This window comes from Erpetoichthys calabaricus, chromosome 3, assembly GCF_900747795.2.
Source record: "Erpetoichthys calabaricus chromosome 3, fErpCal1.3, whole genome shotgun sequence".
Classification (NCBI taxonomy): Eukaryota; Metazoa; Chordata; class Cladistia; order Polypteriformes; family Polypteridae; genus Erpetoichthys; species Erpetoichthys calabaricus.
Genome location: NC_041396.2, coordinates 302,789,075 through 302,807,098, shown reverse-complemented (window position 1 = coordinate 302,807,098; position 18,024 = coordinate 302,789,075). Strand labels below are relative to the sequence as shown.

At 38.9% G+C, this 18,024-nt stretch overlaps 1 protein-coding gene across 5 annotated transcripts in view; it reads right to left on the bottom strand.

Annotated features, from left to right (window-relative positions):
- Window positions 1-17,955, bottom strand: part of ccnt1 (cyclin T1) — a 36,751-nt gene extending 18,796 nt beyond the window's left edge. For 2 of the 5 annotated variants that reach the window (XR_007934490.1, XM_028798612.2), the window contains exons 1-4: window positions 17,748-17,955; window positions 4,981-5,062; window positions 4,375-4,503; window positions 3,764-3,824 (exon numbers count right to left, since the gene is read on the bottom strand). Coding sequence is in view for 3 of the 5 variants with exons in the window: in XM_028798612.2 (XP_028654445.1) it covers window positions 3,764-3,824; window positions 4,375-4,503; window positions 4,981-5,062; window positions 17,748-17,917 (442 nt within the window). In the remaining 2 variants the exon portion in view is untranslated. Of the gene's footprint in view, window positions 1-3,763; window positions 3,825-4,374; window positions 4,504-4,980; window positions 5,063-17,747 lie in introns of those variants that run through there. The other 3 variants (XM_028798610.2, XM_051925057.1, XM_051925058.1) reach the window with 2 other exon arrangements.
- Between the last annotated feature and the right edge of the window lie 69 nt (window positions 17,956-18,024).

Here is an 18,024-nt window from a genome sequence, read left to right as displayed (position 1 = left end):
TACATTTATTCACTACTCTTAAATCAAAAGCCAATTCCTGCTACTTGTTTAAATAGATGGCCTAGGTTAACTTGAACATGAATTTGTGAAATCAGGAATACATCACAGTCTGTGTTGATTCTAAATCAGGTGTAGGTCATTCCAGGTCAAGAGAACCTAGCAAAAGGTTTACTTTTAATGCCTAATTACGTCAGAATAGCTTCAAATTAACATTGAGAGAACACAGAAGGAGCTACCAATGTCTCTCATGGAATTGTCACCAAACTCTGTGCCATTAGCACCTGTGCATGCTCAGCATCAGGGAAGTCTCATTAAAAGGAAATGTGAAAGCAGAGCAAAAATAAGTAATCATTGGTTCTTAAACTAGTCCTGGGACCCCAAGTGGCTGCAGGTTTTTGGTCCCTCCCCCGTTTCACAACCAACCAGTAATTTGACTTCTAACTGATCTCATTTAATTAGCTTGGCCCTCTTTTCCTCCTCTTATTCTACATTTATAGTACTAAGGTGTTGTGTCGTGTTAGCCATTATGGATGAAATGAGACGTCAAACAAAATGACACCTTTTAAGCCTTGCAAGCTTTCAAGGAAACTCGGGCAAGTTGCAAGATTACAAGGGGCTGCAGTTGCCTCGAAAGTTTGCATATTGTAATCGTTTTAGTTAGGTAATAAAAAGGTGTCATTTTGCTTGATTTCTCATTCTACATTCAGAAAAGCATGGCAGTGTGACTGTACATTTAGAAGACATTTTGAAATACTTTTATACCAAACAGTATTTTTGCTATAGCATTAAATGCTTAACTCTTGATGTTTCCCTATTAATTTGCCCTCTGCATTGTAGTTTGCTACATTAACTGTTCCCTAATAATGATAATTATAAACAAGCAGAGTAGACACCAGGGACATAATGACACTGGATGCTTAAAGACTAACTAATGTGCTGTGTAAATAACGGATTAATTAACCAGAACACCTGGAAAATCATGCCAGAAACCATAAAAACCAAGTTTAAAAAAAAAAAAAAAAAATTACATTATTCCCATGTTGCAAACAAATGCCTGTTACCTATAAATAAACATTTTTACCATTCTTCTATATTAACCCCACAACACAAACTGGGAAATAACAGCTTGCTTAACTGAACTCCTACCCTGTTGGCTGGAACAGGCAGTAGCGACATGGGGAGTTTAAGAACCACTGGTCTTAATAACCAATTTTAGGAAATAAATTAACCCTTTATAAAAAGGCACATTTCTTTAAATAATAAAGACTGGCCTAGTTAGTATTGCTGACTACAGACCGAGAGTAAAGTCAAAACTATCATAAATATAATTCACTTAAGACAGACCTGGCCTTACTTTCAAAACTGCAGTGTAGGACAGGGCTTGCCACTCTAGAACTGCTTTCAAATCGGCTTTTATCTTCAAAGAAATTCTTGTTAACACCATGCGCGTTGCGTTTCTTCCTTTATTATGGTGACTCAGAAATCCCCAGCAGTGCACATTTCACTTTAATGCCTCTAGAAATATTGCACATGAATTCATTCATCCAAACCGGACAGGGAAGCCTATGCTTTTTCTTTTGTCTTTAAATATCTTTGGACTTATCACTGAACGAGTTCAAACAAGAGTTTAAGTAAAACTAAACATGTGTGACAAGTGCACCACTTAATTTGCAGCAAACAATGTGGAAACAAGAGGTTTCATGTAGAGCAGTGCAGCACGGGTTAATGTTAGAGAAGTGGTGGACAAACACCATAACATGCCATCTTCTAAGCCTGCTTCTAAGACTATCCCAGTAAGCGCAGGATGCCAGTCCATCATAGTGTGAACATCAACATGGGCCAGTTTAGCGTTGCCAGTGCACCTAACCTACACGTGTTTGGCCAGAGAGAATATGCAAACTCTAAACAGGGAGTATCCAAGACATGAACCTGCAAGGCAGCAGTGCCAACACTGCACCTCCATGCCACCCATGGTGGGCAACTAAGAATTCTATACTCTAATGTTGTGATTTAAATATTACAAAAAACCCTGAAGACAATGACAGGTTCTTGGGTATTAATAAGAAATGTCACACTACGTTTTATAAAATATAACACAAATAATGGAGCACTTTGCTGTCTGCAGATGGAATTTTAGATCTGGAAAAACGAAGGTTAAAAAAAAATAACCTTAATTAAAATTGGTTGGAGTGAAATCTAGCCGTCAAAGGAAGGACCTAGAGAATTTAGTTTTGATGTGCCATCAAAAAACTGAGACATCCTCATTACTTCTGCATACAGTCACACCATATCCTAGTGTATCCTTAAAAGATAGTCCACTTTCTCTAGAAACCAAAATCTTAACTCTGCTAACATTGTTTCTACTAATTTATGCCACGCTTTCTCCATCTAAAAATTGTATTATAAAATGCTTCAATTAATTACACCGATTGAATTCTAATTTTTCTAAATTTTGTGTGGGGGCTGCAAGGAGAACAACATTTTTGTTTGCACTTTTCAAGCTAAATGTGTGTGAATTCATTCTTTTTTCAAATTAAGGATCGGTTATCCAACATTTGAAGGTTAGCTTTAAGTTATCAAGGTCACTAGCTTGGGAGACGTTAAGATGTACATAGATAAAATTGCTACATAATGTGAAAGCAAGTCACCGTCCAAAGGAGAAGCAACCTGAAGGGTTGCCTTTCCCAAAGGAGGCCTGGCCTTCCACCATTAGTCATTATTTTCTATGAATTTTCTGCATGCCTCCTAAAGAAATCACTTTCAATTATCGTTACTCAATTTTCTTTATTTAAAATAAATAAAAATAAATGCGGACTTTTTAAACACTACAATTCTCTACAACAGTGTACATCAATGTTGGCACTGAAATCATAGATCTTTGAGAAACCTTAGATGTCTGAATTTAACTGAGCACATTCAATTATCTCTTAAACTGTTAAATCAGAAATAAAAAATGATGTACTTTGATCACACACACATGAAAATGACACAAAATTAGCATTTAATTAATAAAACACATAATAGGTGGTGTGGGTCAGGAAGGAATAAATGAAGAAACCTAAATGAAAGGGGAACTGAAGTCAGACTTGTACACTGAAATCAAAGACAAAACTTCTTAAGGTCACACACTGCAGTGCATTTCTGATTCTACAAAACAAGAACAAAAACATGGCATCAAATTAAACAAGCTCAGTTAAAGGCAGGAATTGGCCATTTCATTAAAATTTGGATTCACATGATAGCTAACAGCTGCAAACTGCCCTGAGGAGAAGGATTGATAGGTTATCAAGAAGAGGCTCTCATTTACTAGGAGATAAGACTGTCAAATATGGCTACCACCAGTATTTTCAAGCAGCACCTTGCGTGTCAATCCATGGCAAAGCAGGTCCTCCCGTCTCAGTAAACAAGAAGTCACCAATGGCCTATTTTTTTTAATATTAGAAGTTTCTCTCAAACATCACATAAACCTCTTCACTGGGACTTTAATTTAGAATTCTTTTAGCGGACACAGAGTCATTTAAATAAGCTAACAACAGACACAACCTAAAATAAAAACGGCAAACAGGTGTGTTTAGAATGAAATGAAAAATGAAGAGATGACAGTATGGTTGGGTCCCAAAGATCTCTTCTCCATCCTCCCATCTCTCTTTTTTCTCTCTCTGCTGTGGAGAAGAGTTTGGATTATTAGCCTCCGTCCTGCAAGCAGAGCCCTCACTTGCAGCCCGGGTTTGCTGCCACAGAGCCGCCCGTGCTGACAACTTACCCAGGGTCTGTAGTATTATGCTCTCAAGAATGACCAGGTCTTGGGCTTGTTGCAGGTAAGCCTGAGGTTGAGAGGACAGGCAGGTTACTAATTGGGATGCACCTTTTTTCTGTCAAACAACACAGCCTGCACATTCTGTAACAGGGCATGAAATTCTCTCACACGCTCTCATATGCAGGTTTGCAATGCAAAAATCCCCACAAAAAAAGAAAAAAAGTCACAGCACACTGCTGGGGCTCATTACATGATGACCATTGTCATTTCATTTTGTTTAAGAAAAACAACTCACTAAATGCATGGGAGGACTTTAGATCTGATGAGAGGGATCAGGAAACAATTTAGTATTACAATTAAAAATAACCAAAAAAATAAAAAAACAAACACCCACAAGTCCTCGAATTTCACACCCTGTTGAAAACAGACAACTTCAGTGACATCAACAATAAGACAAAGATGTACATCTTTACAAAACATGCCTAGACTCTTTATTTAGTGAATATTTCAAGTACATGCAAATGTTATTTTATAAACCTCAAAGGCAGAGATGCACAAAGTACGACATTTTCTCAGCCTTTTGATGGTGATCCAGAAACAACTGAAGAAGTACTCACCTCACTTCTGACATCTGGTGAGGGATCCTGAGGGTTCAGAAGGGCATGCATCACCTTAATGACATATTCCAATTTTCGTGGCTGCTCTTCCACTTTGGCAGCCAAGAAGAGAGTTGCAGGCACAATAACCTGACAAGAAAATGTGGAACAGTTGAGAAAGTGATTTGAGATTTATCCAAAACCAAAAGGCAGCTATTAAAGTTACTCTTGGAACAGTACGTGGCAAAATTAATGCAAAACTATTTTTGCACACAGAGTATGTCGCAGGACATGAACAAAGTGAGAACTACAGCTAGACTCCAACCGTTTCAACCAGATCAAGGTGATATGAAAGGACAACAAGTTACCAGGTGGTGCAGGAGTTCAGCAATTAGGCAACCTTCAGATCTTGATATTTTGCAAATGTTAGGCAAAGAGAGAGACTGATAAGCTACGTTGGGCTAAATGGCCTGTCCTCGATGAAACGGTTCTTACTCCAGAGTAATAAAATGGACAAAAACAGAGTGGGATTTAGACAGCATATAATGCAAACAAAACTCAAGAACACCACAGCTTGCGTTATTTCAGGCAGTCAGAAAATGAAACGTTTTAAGGAAGTCAACTTACATTCCTGTGGAATCTCGTGAAGGACTGGATCATGTAAAATCGGTGCATGTATACAATTGCAGTGTTAATTGTCAGCTGAGAGCTGCAAAAGAGTGGTTAAGGAAACTGGAGGACAAAGGGTTTTAGACAAATAGGAAAGACCTGCATACACATTGTAAAGTAAATGTTAACATACACAATTGAAGGAGGTGCCTGAAATAAATGTTGAACACATTAAAGAAATCTCTCTAATGTATGTATTTCCGGAGAAACAGCATACACAGACAGGGCTGAAGCTAAGATAGATTACAATTTAGCCCATATTTGTACACCTTACAGCTTGGGAAAGAAGAAAAATAAAATGACAAACTAATCAGATTCAATTTGCCCTTGACTAGCTGGTCATCCAGCCTTTCACTGAACATTCCATAAAGTAGTGTTTCTCAACATTTATGGTCCCCCGCCTCAGTTTTGCCATTTTCAATTCATTCAAGTGCAAACCACCCTTTGGTGAAACAAGCTCACCTAGAAACAGGGAAACACACTGTGTCCCACTCACAAATTAATGAATGATGGCAACCCACAACAAGACCCAGTGGTTGAGAAACACTGCCATAAAGCATTATGATACAGCTAAATGACAACAAATTGACTATACAAATCAAAATATAAAGAGACTTTCAAAATGAATTACAGAATGTACTGTCACTGTGTACATTGATTAAGAACTATATCAAATATCAATACTACAGTGTACAGTACATTCTAACAATGAGTTTATTTGAACAGTCGGTTTAAAGACAATTTCCTTACTGTCATGCAGTGGGATCACAGCCTGTTGCATTGCACGCTCAAACCACACACAGTAACTGCACTACCACTAAGCTCTAGTTCATTTGATCCAAGATGATGTTGTAAGGAGATCAGCCAAAGCAAAGGCAGTGATGCTTGAGAGTTGCAATAAACATGTTGAGATGCTTCAGACACTGCAGATCCTCATTTTTAGAGCGTGCCTTTCAAATGTGGACAACCTCAAAACACGCTTAAGCAATGGTCACTTGTGCAATCAGCATCCATCAAAGCTAGTTTCTAGAACTGTGCAATTGATAATAGTGCTGCAAAGTGGGAAAACATAATCTGAAGTTGCTTTGGGTCATCTGCCTGTGAAAAAAGAAAAAATCACCCAAGTGGTCAGATCTCCAAAATGGCACCAAAAAAAAAACGTAACCGGGGTTCAGTCTGCCTTGGTGGAGTTGCATACATAGTAATCGGCAGACTCTCATCTAAGCGGAGGTTTTCGCATAACAATTACAAGCACAGGGCTAATCACACAAGACAAAGTCACTATAGTAGCTACGATTAAGTCAAAATGCTGGCAGCACTGTGGATTAACAGGCAGACGTCAAACTCTAATCAACAAGGTGGTAATGCATTCCGTATTTAGAATGTATGACCCACTAAGCAGCAAATAAATTAAATGGCAGATGAATGAGAGAGGTTTCACATTTGTTGGTCAAGTCAGCAGCATTACAAACAATTAAGTTTAGAAAACAACTTCAGCTTATTGGTTCTGCGTACCACCGACATCCTTTATTGTGATCAAGTAAACAATCTCAAAAACAAAGAAAGCTCACACTGTTCAAATCCTAAACCCCCAAAGCATTAATATACTTGAGGTAACAGGCGTAGCCAAGCCTAACAATACCGTAGACGGAGGTTTTGAGATTTCAACAAAGTCTGGTATATGCAACTCAGTTTTTTTTTTTGTATAGTACTCTACACTGAATGCAAACCAAACAGAGCGCTGCGACAATAAATCAGGTAAAATGCATGTACAAAATTTTACACATTGTGTAAAAAGTCCATTATTTAGAAAGATTTAAACATACAAGGAGGAAAAGAACTTTTAAACCGATTAACATAAATGGTAACCAATGACCGGTGTCCCTTAATTACTGTACTATGGCCACTTGACAACTGAGAAGAAGAAAAAAAAATCTCAGGAGCACAAGTAGAGAAAATAAACCCCTGGGGTGGGGGGTCCACAGTAAAGTTTAAGAGAGAAAGAGAGACACAGTCAGCCAGATACACAGTCCTGTAGGCCTTGGCCAATTAGCTCAAATGTGTGAACCCTCTTAAAATACTGAACAGAACAATTTAGAGAAAACAAGAGCAAAGTTCTGAAATGAGTCACGACACAAATAAATACATGATGGACAATGCGGACCAAAGCAAGCTGTACCAGTTTATCTTGATAAAACAGTCATCCCTCAATTCATGAAAAGTCTCCAAAATAAATACAAGTTAAGAAATCTTGATCTACAACACACCACTGAAACAGAATCTGGAAAAGTTGGTGCAATTCTGAACACTGCAAATCAGTGCAGACATAGTACAACTAAAAACCTTAGCAGGAAATAGCAAACCCGGGGTTGGTGAGCAAGTCCGAATCAAACCGGCTAGAGACTATACTGCGACTTTATGCACAGTTTGAGGTAAAGTCCTTGAGCAAAGCTAAGCCCCTCACCTGAAAACTGCTCCAGGGGTGCTGGCCCAGCACTCTGACCCCAAAAGATCATGCAAAAAGACCATTCCCCCTCTGGGATTAACAAAGTATATCAAAATAAAAAATAATGATAAAAGGCAACAATAAAGCTCATCCAAAAAATAATGTTTTCATGTCAATATTAAACTCGCATAATCAGGAACAGGCAGTCATATATTCAAATCAAATTTCCCAGCCTTTTTCTGAAGCACCCAAATATTACAATTTAACTAAGCAGTTGAGGGTCAGGCTAATTTGCACTCCTCTTGCTAGTAAATATCCTTAGGTTGACGGAGAAATGTTTCCCCTTAGTGGATAAGGTGGGGCCCTGCATAGGACAATACTATTAATAAACCACAACAGTTTACCTGCCTGGCATTAAGATGTAGAAATAAAGAAACTGAATCCACTGTGCCACCAAATATGTAATACAGAGCAACTGTCTTCGCCAACAGCTGGGGGCTCTCAGGCAACAGAGGGCCAGGACCCATAAAAACCATTCACTGCTCACCTCCATTTACTGAATTCTCTTAAAACCACTAAGTGATACTTCTCCATGTGACATTGTGCTTTTTGAAAAATACATAAATATTAGTTACATCATTTCACGTTTGACTGACAGCTTAATGTGACTTAACAGGTGCCCTGCAATGGACGGACGCTCTGTCCAGGGTTTGTTTCTGCCTTGTGCCAAATGATAGCTGGGATAGGCTCCAGCAGACCACTGCAACTCTGTTCAGGCCTAAGCTGGTTAGAAAATGAGTGACTGATGGACTTAAAAAGGTCAGGATACTTTATAGTTGTTTACTACCATTTTTATAACTGCAGCACAGTTTAGCAACTTGCTCAGGGACACAGAGGGAGGATACAATGGAACATTTACATTTACATCATTTAGCAGACGCTCTTATCCAGAGCGACTTACAACAGTGTTTGTTAGTTTTTTCGCATACCCCTTGGGGTCAGAGTGCAGGGTCAGCCATTGTACAGCTCCCCCTGGAGCAATTACATGTTAAGGGCCTTGCTCAAGGGCCCAGCAGAGTAGGATCTCTTTTGGCAGTGACGGGGATTCGAACCGGCAACCTTCGGGATACCAGCGCAGATCCTTAGCCTAAGAGCCACCACTCCGCCCACTTGTACAACACCACTCTTACCAGAGATGCGGCTTTATTTGGCGTCTTTCATTTTTATTGATGCTAAAATTAATAATCAAATGGATTAATAAATTACAGCACAACTATCTGTGCACTGGTAGGTGAAGTAACTTGCTCAGAGTCACACAATGAAAAGGTTGAGCCTTCAGCACTGTTCCTCGAAGGCATTCAACACTACAGCTACTGTTAGGAGAAAAAAAAACCCACGTAACTCCAAGACTTCATACAGCTCCTTTCTCAAGTTAACACAATCACACAACCTTTTACAAGAGAGCAAGCAGTACAGCAGCTGACCAAGTAGCTGAGTAATTTACAATGCAACCCTTCTGCTACTAAGTTACATTCCAATTATAAAGTAATCAAGTGAAAGGACAATCAGTGCCAAACTCTTGTCTGTTGCTTCTCAATGGGTTGAGGAGAAGAGAGGAGATGAGAAAGGGGCTTCACGAAATTTCCCAGGCTAAAGATCAACAATCTGACAACAGCATTTTAGGGATGTGAATTTTTGGACCAGAGTGCAGAAATGAGAAAAAAAAAAAACAAGCTAAGAAGCAGAGATGGACATCAACTAAAAGGAGTCTTGTATGCAACACTGAAGCTTTCTGGATTGCCTACATTAGAGTTATATGACAATGGCCTCCTGCAATGCTGTTAAAGTATCAAGTATACTGATTAATATTGATATACATACAAACTAGCTTTCAAAATTGAAAAAGGGGCAAAAAATGCAACACACAAAAAAACCATTAGTAAGATGCCTCATTACCAACATTTGAATTAATGCTCAACTACTGAATTGTTGTGATGAGTTCAAAAGCACAATTCCGTATCCAAGATACTCTATTATAGCAGTGTTTCCCAACCTCGGTCCTGGGGACCCATTGTGGCTGCAGGTTTTTGTTTCAACCAGCTTCTATTTTTAATTGGACTCCTAGACTAATTAAGTGATGTGTTATTTCCCAAGTTCTGTGTTTTGGGAACAATATAGGAATTAGAAAACTAAAGTTTGGTAATTATATATAAACTAGTCATTTAGTCCGTTACAATAACGGGCGCTAGAACAGTAGTGCATAAACATTAGTAGGAACAGTCTATATTAAATGGCAAGGGACTTTGACCTCATTCTGTTTGTTGGTCGTATTTTTCTTTCTTTCAGCCTTTCTTTTGTTGATGTTTACTTGCCGAGCTGACCGTTCTTCGTGGGCTGCCGCCATGTATTGTGTGTCTTTAATTTTCTGTGACAGTAATACTATCTTGTATGTCCGCTGGCTTGTACGTCCGTAATATACCTTTAATTTTCTCTGGTGGTAATACAGGCGTGCGCGTCGGTAATATACCTTTAATCTCCTCGGACAGTAATACTGGCTTGTATGTGGCTGTAATATGCGTCACTGTATTGTGTACCTTTAATTTCCTCTCGCAGTAATACTGGTTTGTATTTCCGTAAAACGCCTCTAACTTTCTCGGACAGTAATGTCGCGCATCGCACCGTGCCCTGCGCATACGCACTTCACCAGAAGACACACACACACGGACACCTGGATGCACACAGGGATTTTATTAAAGAGGATAAATGCACCAAGCAGTTATATGGGAATAATGTATTTTTTTCTTTTTAACAATATTTTCATCTTGATTTTCATTCAACTTTTCTAGGTGTTCTAATTGTTTAATTAATCCATTACTTACTAATTAGTGGATCTAATGCTAAAGTAATTGCAGCCTTTGATTATTCAGTATTGTTTGCCCAGGTGTCTGCTCTGCTTATTTTTATTTGTTATTAAGAAGATATGAAGGGGAAAAACTGCACAGGGAAAGGGCAAAATATAATGAAATCAACAAAAGAGAGTTAAGCACTTAAATCAATAGCAAAAGCAGAAATATTTCTAAATGTCTTATAAATGTAAAAATCATGCTGCTGTGCTTTTCTGAATGTAGAATACAAGAAAAATAATACCAGCTAATTCAATGAGATCAGTGTTATCAGGTGTTCTCACTGATTAGGAATCTGGCTGGAACAAAAACCTGCAGGCACAATGTGTCTCCAGGACCGAGTTTGGGAAACACTGCTATATAGTATGTCTAACTTCAATAACACCCAAGTCTGAGAAAGTAAATTCGGCAATTATGCTGTAAATGGCTTGTTTTTAATATTTCAAGTTCTAGAGATAGTTTGTTCACTGCAGCTTGCATCATTTAAAGCAAAATGTGAGAGCCATTTCTGTTCCGGTAATTGGGGTTTAGTGGGAATATAACAAGAGTTATGATGCCAAGGATGGGCAGGCAACTTTCCAATGCCAAAGAAAAGTCAGTACAATGGGTTCGTGTGGTGTAAAAGAAAGGGCATATCTAAAGCTAGGCATAAACACCTTATCAAACTCAACCTTCAGAAAAATCGGGATTTAAAACGACAGTCTGCAATGAGATATCAAGTAAAATGACACCTTTTATTGGCTAACTAAAAAGATAACGATAGGTGATGAAGCTTTCATATTGAAATATTTTTAGTTAGCCAATAAAAGGTGTCAATTTGCTTGACATCTCATTGCATCCATAATGGCTAACACGGTACAACACCCTAGGTACTATGAGCAACAGCCTGGAAAACAAAGCAATCCTAACTGAATGCCAAATGTTAAACACACGACTTATAAGGTACAGCACACTAGTAGGATGAAGTGCTAACACAGCATTTTTAGGACTGCCATTCCTAACAGGTCTGCCTCCTGCCTTTCATCACCTGTAATATCATGCGACTAACCAGATCTAATTTTAAGACCCAGTCACATGGAGGAATAATGGGTTAAAAACAGATAAGGTTGGGAATATTACTTGTTTTAATTAATCTATAGGACAGCTACATTTTTTTTAAACTTGTGAAAACAATTACAACTTTTTCCTCACTGCATTTAAGTAACACTGTTTAACACGATGTATTATCACATCACAATGAAGCAGATTCCCAATGGTGAAACAATCTTAAGATTTTAATAGGTGCTACTCAATGCTCCTGCCATCACTGCTCAACACCACCCAAATCTAGCCAACCTGCCTTCCAAATACCACTGTATACAAGTTGCTGAAAACTGTATTTTTTGGGCAGTGACGAATTACTGCCTTAGGAAAGTATCGCTAACTTAACTAGAAGGTCAAAATAGCAGTACATACAATGTGTGTCTCATTACCAAGACTCCTGAAGCTCAGGGAAACAGAGGTCAATGGTCCTAGTGGCAAGGGAGGGGCTCTAATACAGTGGTTCTCATAGACCACCAGGGATCCTTGTGTGTGATTCAAGTGGCCGGCAAGCTGACAATATTCTGGGCGTAAATCCGAGACTGGCTGATAAGCTGGGATGCTAAATTACAAATGCAGAACTTTCTTAAAATAAATTATGAAAAAATACAGAATTATGCTAACAGGTGATTGTCAGACTCAAGTTGGTCCTCTGTTAGATTTGACAATAGAAAAGTGGTCATCAATCCACAACATTGAGTACCACTGCTCAAATAGATTAAGAGAAAATGTCTGTACAGCCTATTAATGAAATCCAGAAACACGGACAAACTGAATTAAATGTACCAAAACATTTACAAAAAAAAAAAAAAGTGTTATATGCTGCACATCAATAAAAACAAATACATTTTGTGCAGTACCTTTTTTTATTAGAACGGTGGGTCTCCTTGCAGCATTATATGGAAAGCAGAAAACACCCCTGGATAGGACTCCTGCACAACAAAACAGTTCAATAATGCTAAACTGTAATAATCTGCATTTAGACTACACATTTATGGAAGTTTTCAGTCCTGGCTAAGATTACAACTAGTGCACTAACAAAGTAACAGTACAGAAGCGATCATGTGCCCAGGAAACGTAATGAGTAATTGATGTTACTTAACTTTATAGGTATTTAAAATAAAAATAAAAAATATCACCTATATACACACCCGCCAATGTGATTCAATAACAACAAAAAAAAAAACGTACTTAACTACTAATAGTTGGGCTACGGGTCCAGGACCACCTGAAATCTAAGTAATCAACATAGACCTCAGTGTTAACATTTACAGTGTGCCATGTAAAGCATATGTCTCTAGTATATGCCATTTAGTATAGGATTCATAAAAGCATTGCTAATGTTTGTGACACGGCATCTATTGAAATGATAAACACAATGCAGAGCTTATTATTAAAAAGATTTGTTCTAAGTAATCAACATAGACCTCAGTGTTAACATTTACAGTGTGCCATGCAAAGCATATGTCTCTAGTATATGCCATTTAGTATAGAATTCATAAAAGTATTGCTAATGTTTGTGACACGGCATCTATTGAAATGATAAACACAATGCAGAGCTTATTATTAAAAAGATTTGTGATGTGCCATCTGTTGGAATGACAAGAAACATAGCAACCAGACGAACAGACACTTATCCTTTTATTGAGGTGGATGTGGTGCCAGACCAGAATGCAGTGCAGGCTTTCATAATAAAAATGTACATTAATATGGCGCTTTTCTTGCTACTCAATGCACTTTACATAAATAGGTGTGCCACTTCAACCACTGCCAATGTGCGGCTTCCACCTGAATGATTCTTGTGCCAGTACACTTACCACACATTAGCTGTTAGGTGGTAAAAGGATGAGAGAAACAGTTAACCAAAATGGGACAAGGTATGATTAGAGGTCCAGAATAACCAGCCAAAGGCAGACAATTTAGACAGGACATGGGGAAACACCCTACTTCTTTTGAAAGATGCCCAGGGATCTTTAATGATCAGTCAGACAGGACATCAGCTTTACGTCTTATCTTAAGGACGGCACCAATTTTGACAGGATGGATGGATGGATAGATAGATAGATATGAAAGGCATTTATAATGATAGATAGATAGATAGATAGATAGATATGAAAGGCATTTATAATGAGATAGATAGATAGATAGATAGATAGATATGAAAGGCATTTATAATGAGATAGATAGATAGATAGATAGATAGATAGATAGATAGATAGATAGATAGATAGATAGATAGATAGATACTTTATTAAACTCAAGGGGAAATTCACATACTCCAGCAGCAGCATACTGATAAAAAAAATATTAAAGAGTGATAACAATGCAGGTATACAGACAGACAATAACTTTGAACAATGTTAACATTAATTAATGTTAACAGTCACTGGGGCAAAGGGTAAGCACCCTGATAGCACAACTAACACCCGTTCATAATTGGTGCCAATTAAACCACAATTCTACTTTTATTCACTTTGGTTTCAGTCAAATTCAATTACTGATAGCATGCAATGGCTTTTGACTCAATGTATTATCTAAATAGAGGCCAACTCCTCGAGAATCACAAGAATTAAGTAGATTCTTTAATTCTGATGCTCATCAGTGCTCGTTTATTTTTCCCTGATAACATTCAACATAGTAGATTTTGAGGAAAAAAATAAGAACTGAGGAGTACTTTACTGTCTTTTTTTAAGTAGAAAGAGAGCTAATATTAAACAAAAAATATGCACCATAAACAACTGGCTGCAAGAAAAATCTGCAGGCTGCCGCAACACTCTGGAAATGTGACAAGACACCATTTGGCTAGAGGTTGTTATAAGACAGGCTCAAAGTAAGTGCAGCTACTGATCTATTTTATTACAGACTGAGCATCCCTAATGTGAAATTCAAAAATCATTAATCCTCCAAAATCAGAAAAGGAAACCTCTGCTGAGTTACAGTGATAGAGCAGGAGTCTATGGAAGTCAAAGAACTGGCAGTTATGTTCACGAAAATATAAATTGCAAAATATGCCAGGAGATGCAGATTTCAGTACTCAAAACAACCCAAATCAACAAATCTATCACAAGCACATAAACAAAGGAGGCTGCCCAACATCCACCTTCTGACTGCACATCTAAAAGAATAACTACTAACTGTAAATGCAAACATGTCATACCATAATATAGTTGCAGTGCCTTAACACAGTTTTTACACAGACCACAATGCTGATCTACACTGTATTTGTTGGCATTGTACAATATGTTGATGCAATAGTCACAATGACAGAAAGATATCATAGCAGATAGGACTTCTCAAAAACATGAAGCCAAGTAGCTACATCACTCTATATGTGCCTGTTTCTTCTGTCGCTGTGCTCATTACAATGTACTAATCAATAATTAAGCTTCAGTTACCTTGTGCTACTAAGATTCTGAAGGGACAATAGCAATTTTAGATTTTTAATTTTATCACAGTGGCAGGACTTGAACCAACAACCTCAGGGTTTAAGTTGAAAGGCTTAACCAACATGTCCCACTGCCTGCCTATACTGTACAATGCAAGAGTGGTACAAAATGCACCAGAAATGGTACGCCATACTCCAACTAAAAAAAGCAACTTAATTACTTATTATTACATCTTTATCCAAGCAGATTTACAACATTTGCAATAAAATTGGCTGCAAGTCTTTTGTTTTTTTCCCCCCAACTGGAGCTCTTGCAGGTGAAGTGACTTGCTCATGGTCACACAACATCAGCAGGTTGTGAACCCAAAACCTCATGGTTTGAAGTGCAAAGCCCTAACCATTATGCCACACTGCTTGGCAAATAAATCTATTTGGTCTTTAACACTATGGGTAAAAGGGGAGCCGTTATCAAGCTCTAAAATTCTCAAAAAGGCAGAAACCGCTAACAGAGTTAAAACTAAGATTAAAAACGTGCACTAAAGTGCGATCACGTTTGGAATGAAGCAGCACTCTCCTCCCACAAAAGTATTTGGGAATCTGGTACAAACTACTTTATCAATGCAGGAACAAAATAAAACCTGATGACATGACCACTCTCTGCTTGGGTTTTACAATTCTTATGTTGTTAGGTTTGCCAACCATATCTCCAGCTAGGAAGAACAAATACAATTTTTCTCCAAATTACGTGTTATAGCTGTACTGTGTGTGGACCCTTTGAACAATCAGACTGGTCAGTTTTGCTTTGGTCTACTTGGTCATTTTCACTTTGGTTGCCAGGTCAAATCCTACAGACAGAGGAATCGTCAGGCAACAGAGGTTTAGACACACAAGGACATGGAGGAAAGCCATAGGATGAATGCTGAGAGATGCCTTCAAGTATGTGCAACAATACAAATGAGGTTTTTACAGTGGGCAATGGAAGGCTGTTTACTAATGGAGGTAGTCCAATAACATGACACGGGGTGAACAAGGCGACACCATCTAAAAATATGGCTTTACAAGAAAGTGATAGGGTGAGGAAGCGCTGGGCACACACAAGGCTCTCGAGGAAAGTTACTAGACTAACACTGAGAGTCTCCTCTAAAGAAGGGAGGGGGTATTTGTAAGAATATGAATGATGCATTCACAGCAAGTAAAGGGATCCTGTCTACCACTGGTGGTACTCTATAAGCGGAAAGGAAACCAGCAACACACTGTGAAATGAGTCTGAGAATCTGCCTGTTAAAACACACAAGGATCCCGACGAAAGGCAGAAAACTAACAAAGAGTCATCTCCAAAGATGGGGAGCAACAGTAAGAAATATGAATTATGTTTTTACAGTGGTTAAAGAGGTCCTGTCTATTAATGGTAGTCAAAAGGAGGCAAGCAGCACACTTGGAAATGACAAGAGTCTGAGAATCTGGCTTTACGGGAATGCGATCAAGCAAGGAAGCAATGGGCCAAGAGAGGTCTAAACACACAGGATACCAAAAAAAAGGCACTGGAGGAATACTCAGGGTACACAAGGCAAGGGAGGACCCGTCTTCAACTATTAATGTAGCTAGTTAATAATATTTTAACTGTTCCAACTGCATGATTCTGTGTACCAAATTTTGCATTACTTCGTGCCACATTTATAACATGGCAACTACTGGGGGAAAAAAAAAATGGAGAAAAATCAAAAATTGTATTTATTGCTACACTTATAAGGACCTTATAAAAAATTAAATTAGCTGTGCTCTTCTATCTGTTGCACACCTGCATGCATCTCGTGCCATACACCATGTCAGAAGGCTCACCCACTGACTCATCTCACCAAACTCCATCACTTGTTCCAAAAAATTCCTCTCTGGTAGATATGCTAGGTAAATTAAAACTAGACACCTGAACAGTTTCTTTGCCTGAGCCGCAGCCCTCACAAACCAGTAATTTAGCCTGTCCTTTTCATTTTTTGTCTCTCAAGTCACATACCGTACAAAGGTGCAAGTGAGCGTTTGTGTGCATATATACTGTAATGGCGCTATTCTGCAACTGTTTATAATGAATGTTATTCAACCTATTTGTATGTGATGCTGCGTTCTGTTATATACAATTCCAAATCTACCAAGTTATATTCCTGTACATTAAATATTGGCGAATAAAAGTGACCCTGATCAGTTGAGTATTATTCACGGTTATGATGTTCCAAGAAACAGAGACAATTATGTACCGTTGTAAATTCATGGAGCACAATCAGTCGCCTTAGAAGTTTACAGGGTGCTTCTGATTGTACGCATAACCAGAGGCGGCCAGGCGACCTAACCACCTCAAAAAGCACATCTATGAACAGTCGGCTACTAGTCTGCGATCCAAAAACTGGAAACCTCTAAATTCTAACCAAGGGAGCTACTGTAGTAATTTGACCCATCCCCCACCCCAAACTTCCGTTTCGGGATCGATGGGGTTACAGCAGGTTAGCCACCGTCCACCCCGAAAAAACGACAAAGACACGTTAAAACTAACAACCTCGTGCACACCACGTGTTGACTCAACTCCTATAAGAGCCCGATAAAGATGTCGACACCCGCGTCCCTGCCAGGCTAGCCGACTGAGCGCCGGGGGACGATCGGTTTGCCTTGCTGCGCTAGGCCCAGGTTGCGGCCTACAGGTCCTGGAGCTAGCATTTTTAAGACACCCGGGTTGAAAAATACGCATTTCGTTTAAAAGACTCGAAAGATGAGAAGCACTCGGAAATAAAAGTACAGTGAGGCTGCGCAATGTGGATCACGTCGTCCTACGCAACTCCCGCGCCCGATTTTTAGAATATCTCCATGCCACCCGGCCGGCTTCCCGTGGCCGCTAGTCCAACAACAAGAAAAAAACAAAAGATACACATTGAGCCTCTGTCCCATATCCTGCAGAAGGTTGGCGGCTTGCTGTCGGTACGAGAGCTCCTTGTCGGGGTCAAGCCCTGCCCGGCGAGACGGACTATTCTCGATCTGTTCCCGTGTAAAAAACCATTTTCCGTTGCAGGGAGAAGAAGACTGAAACTCCGCCGCCATCGCTGAGAGGAATAAATAAAATAGAGAGAGCGAGAGCGACGCGAGCCAGCCCGCCCTCTGACCTAACATCCGGTTACGTCATTTCCGTATGTTCTACTTTTTTTTGA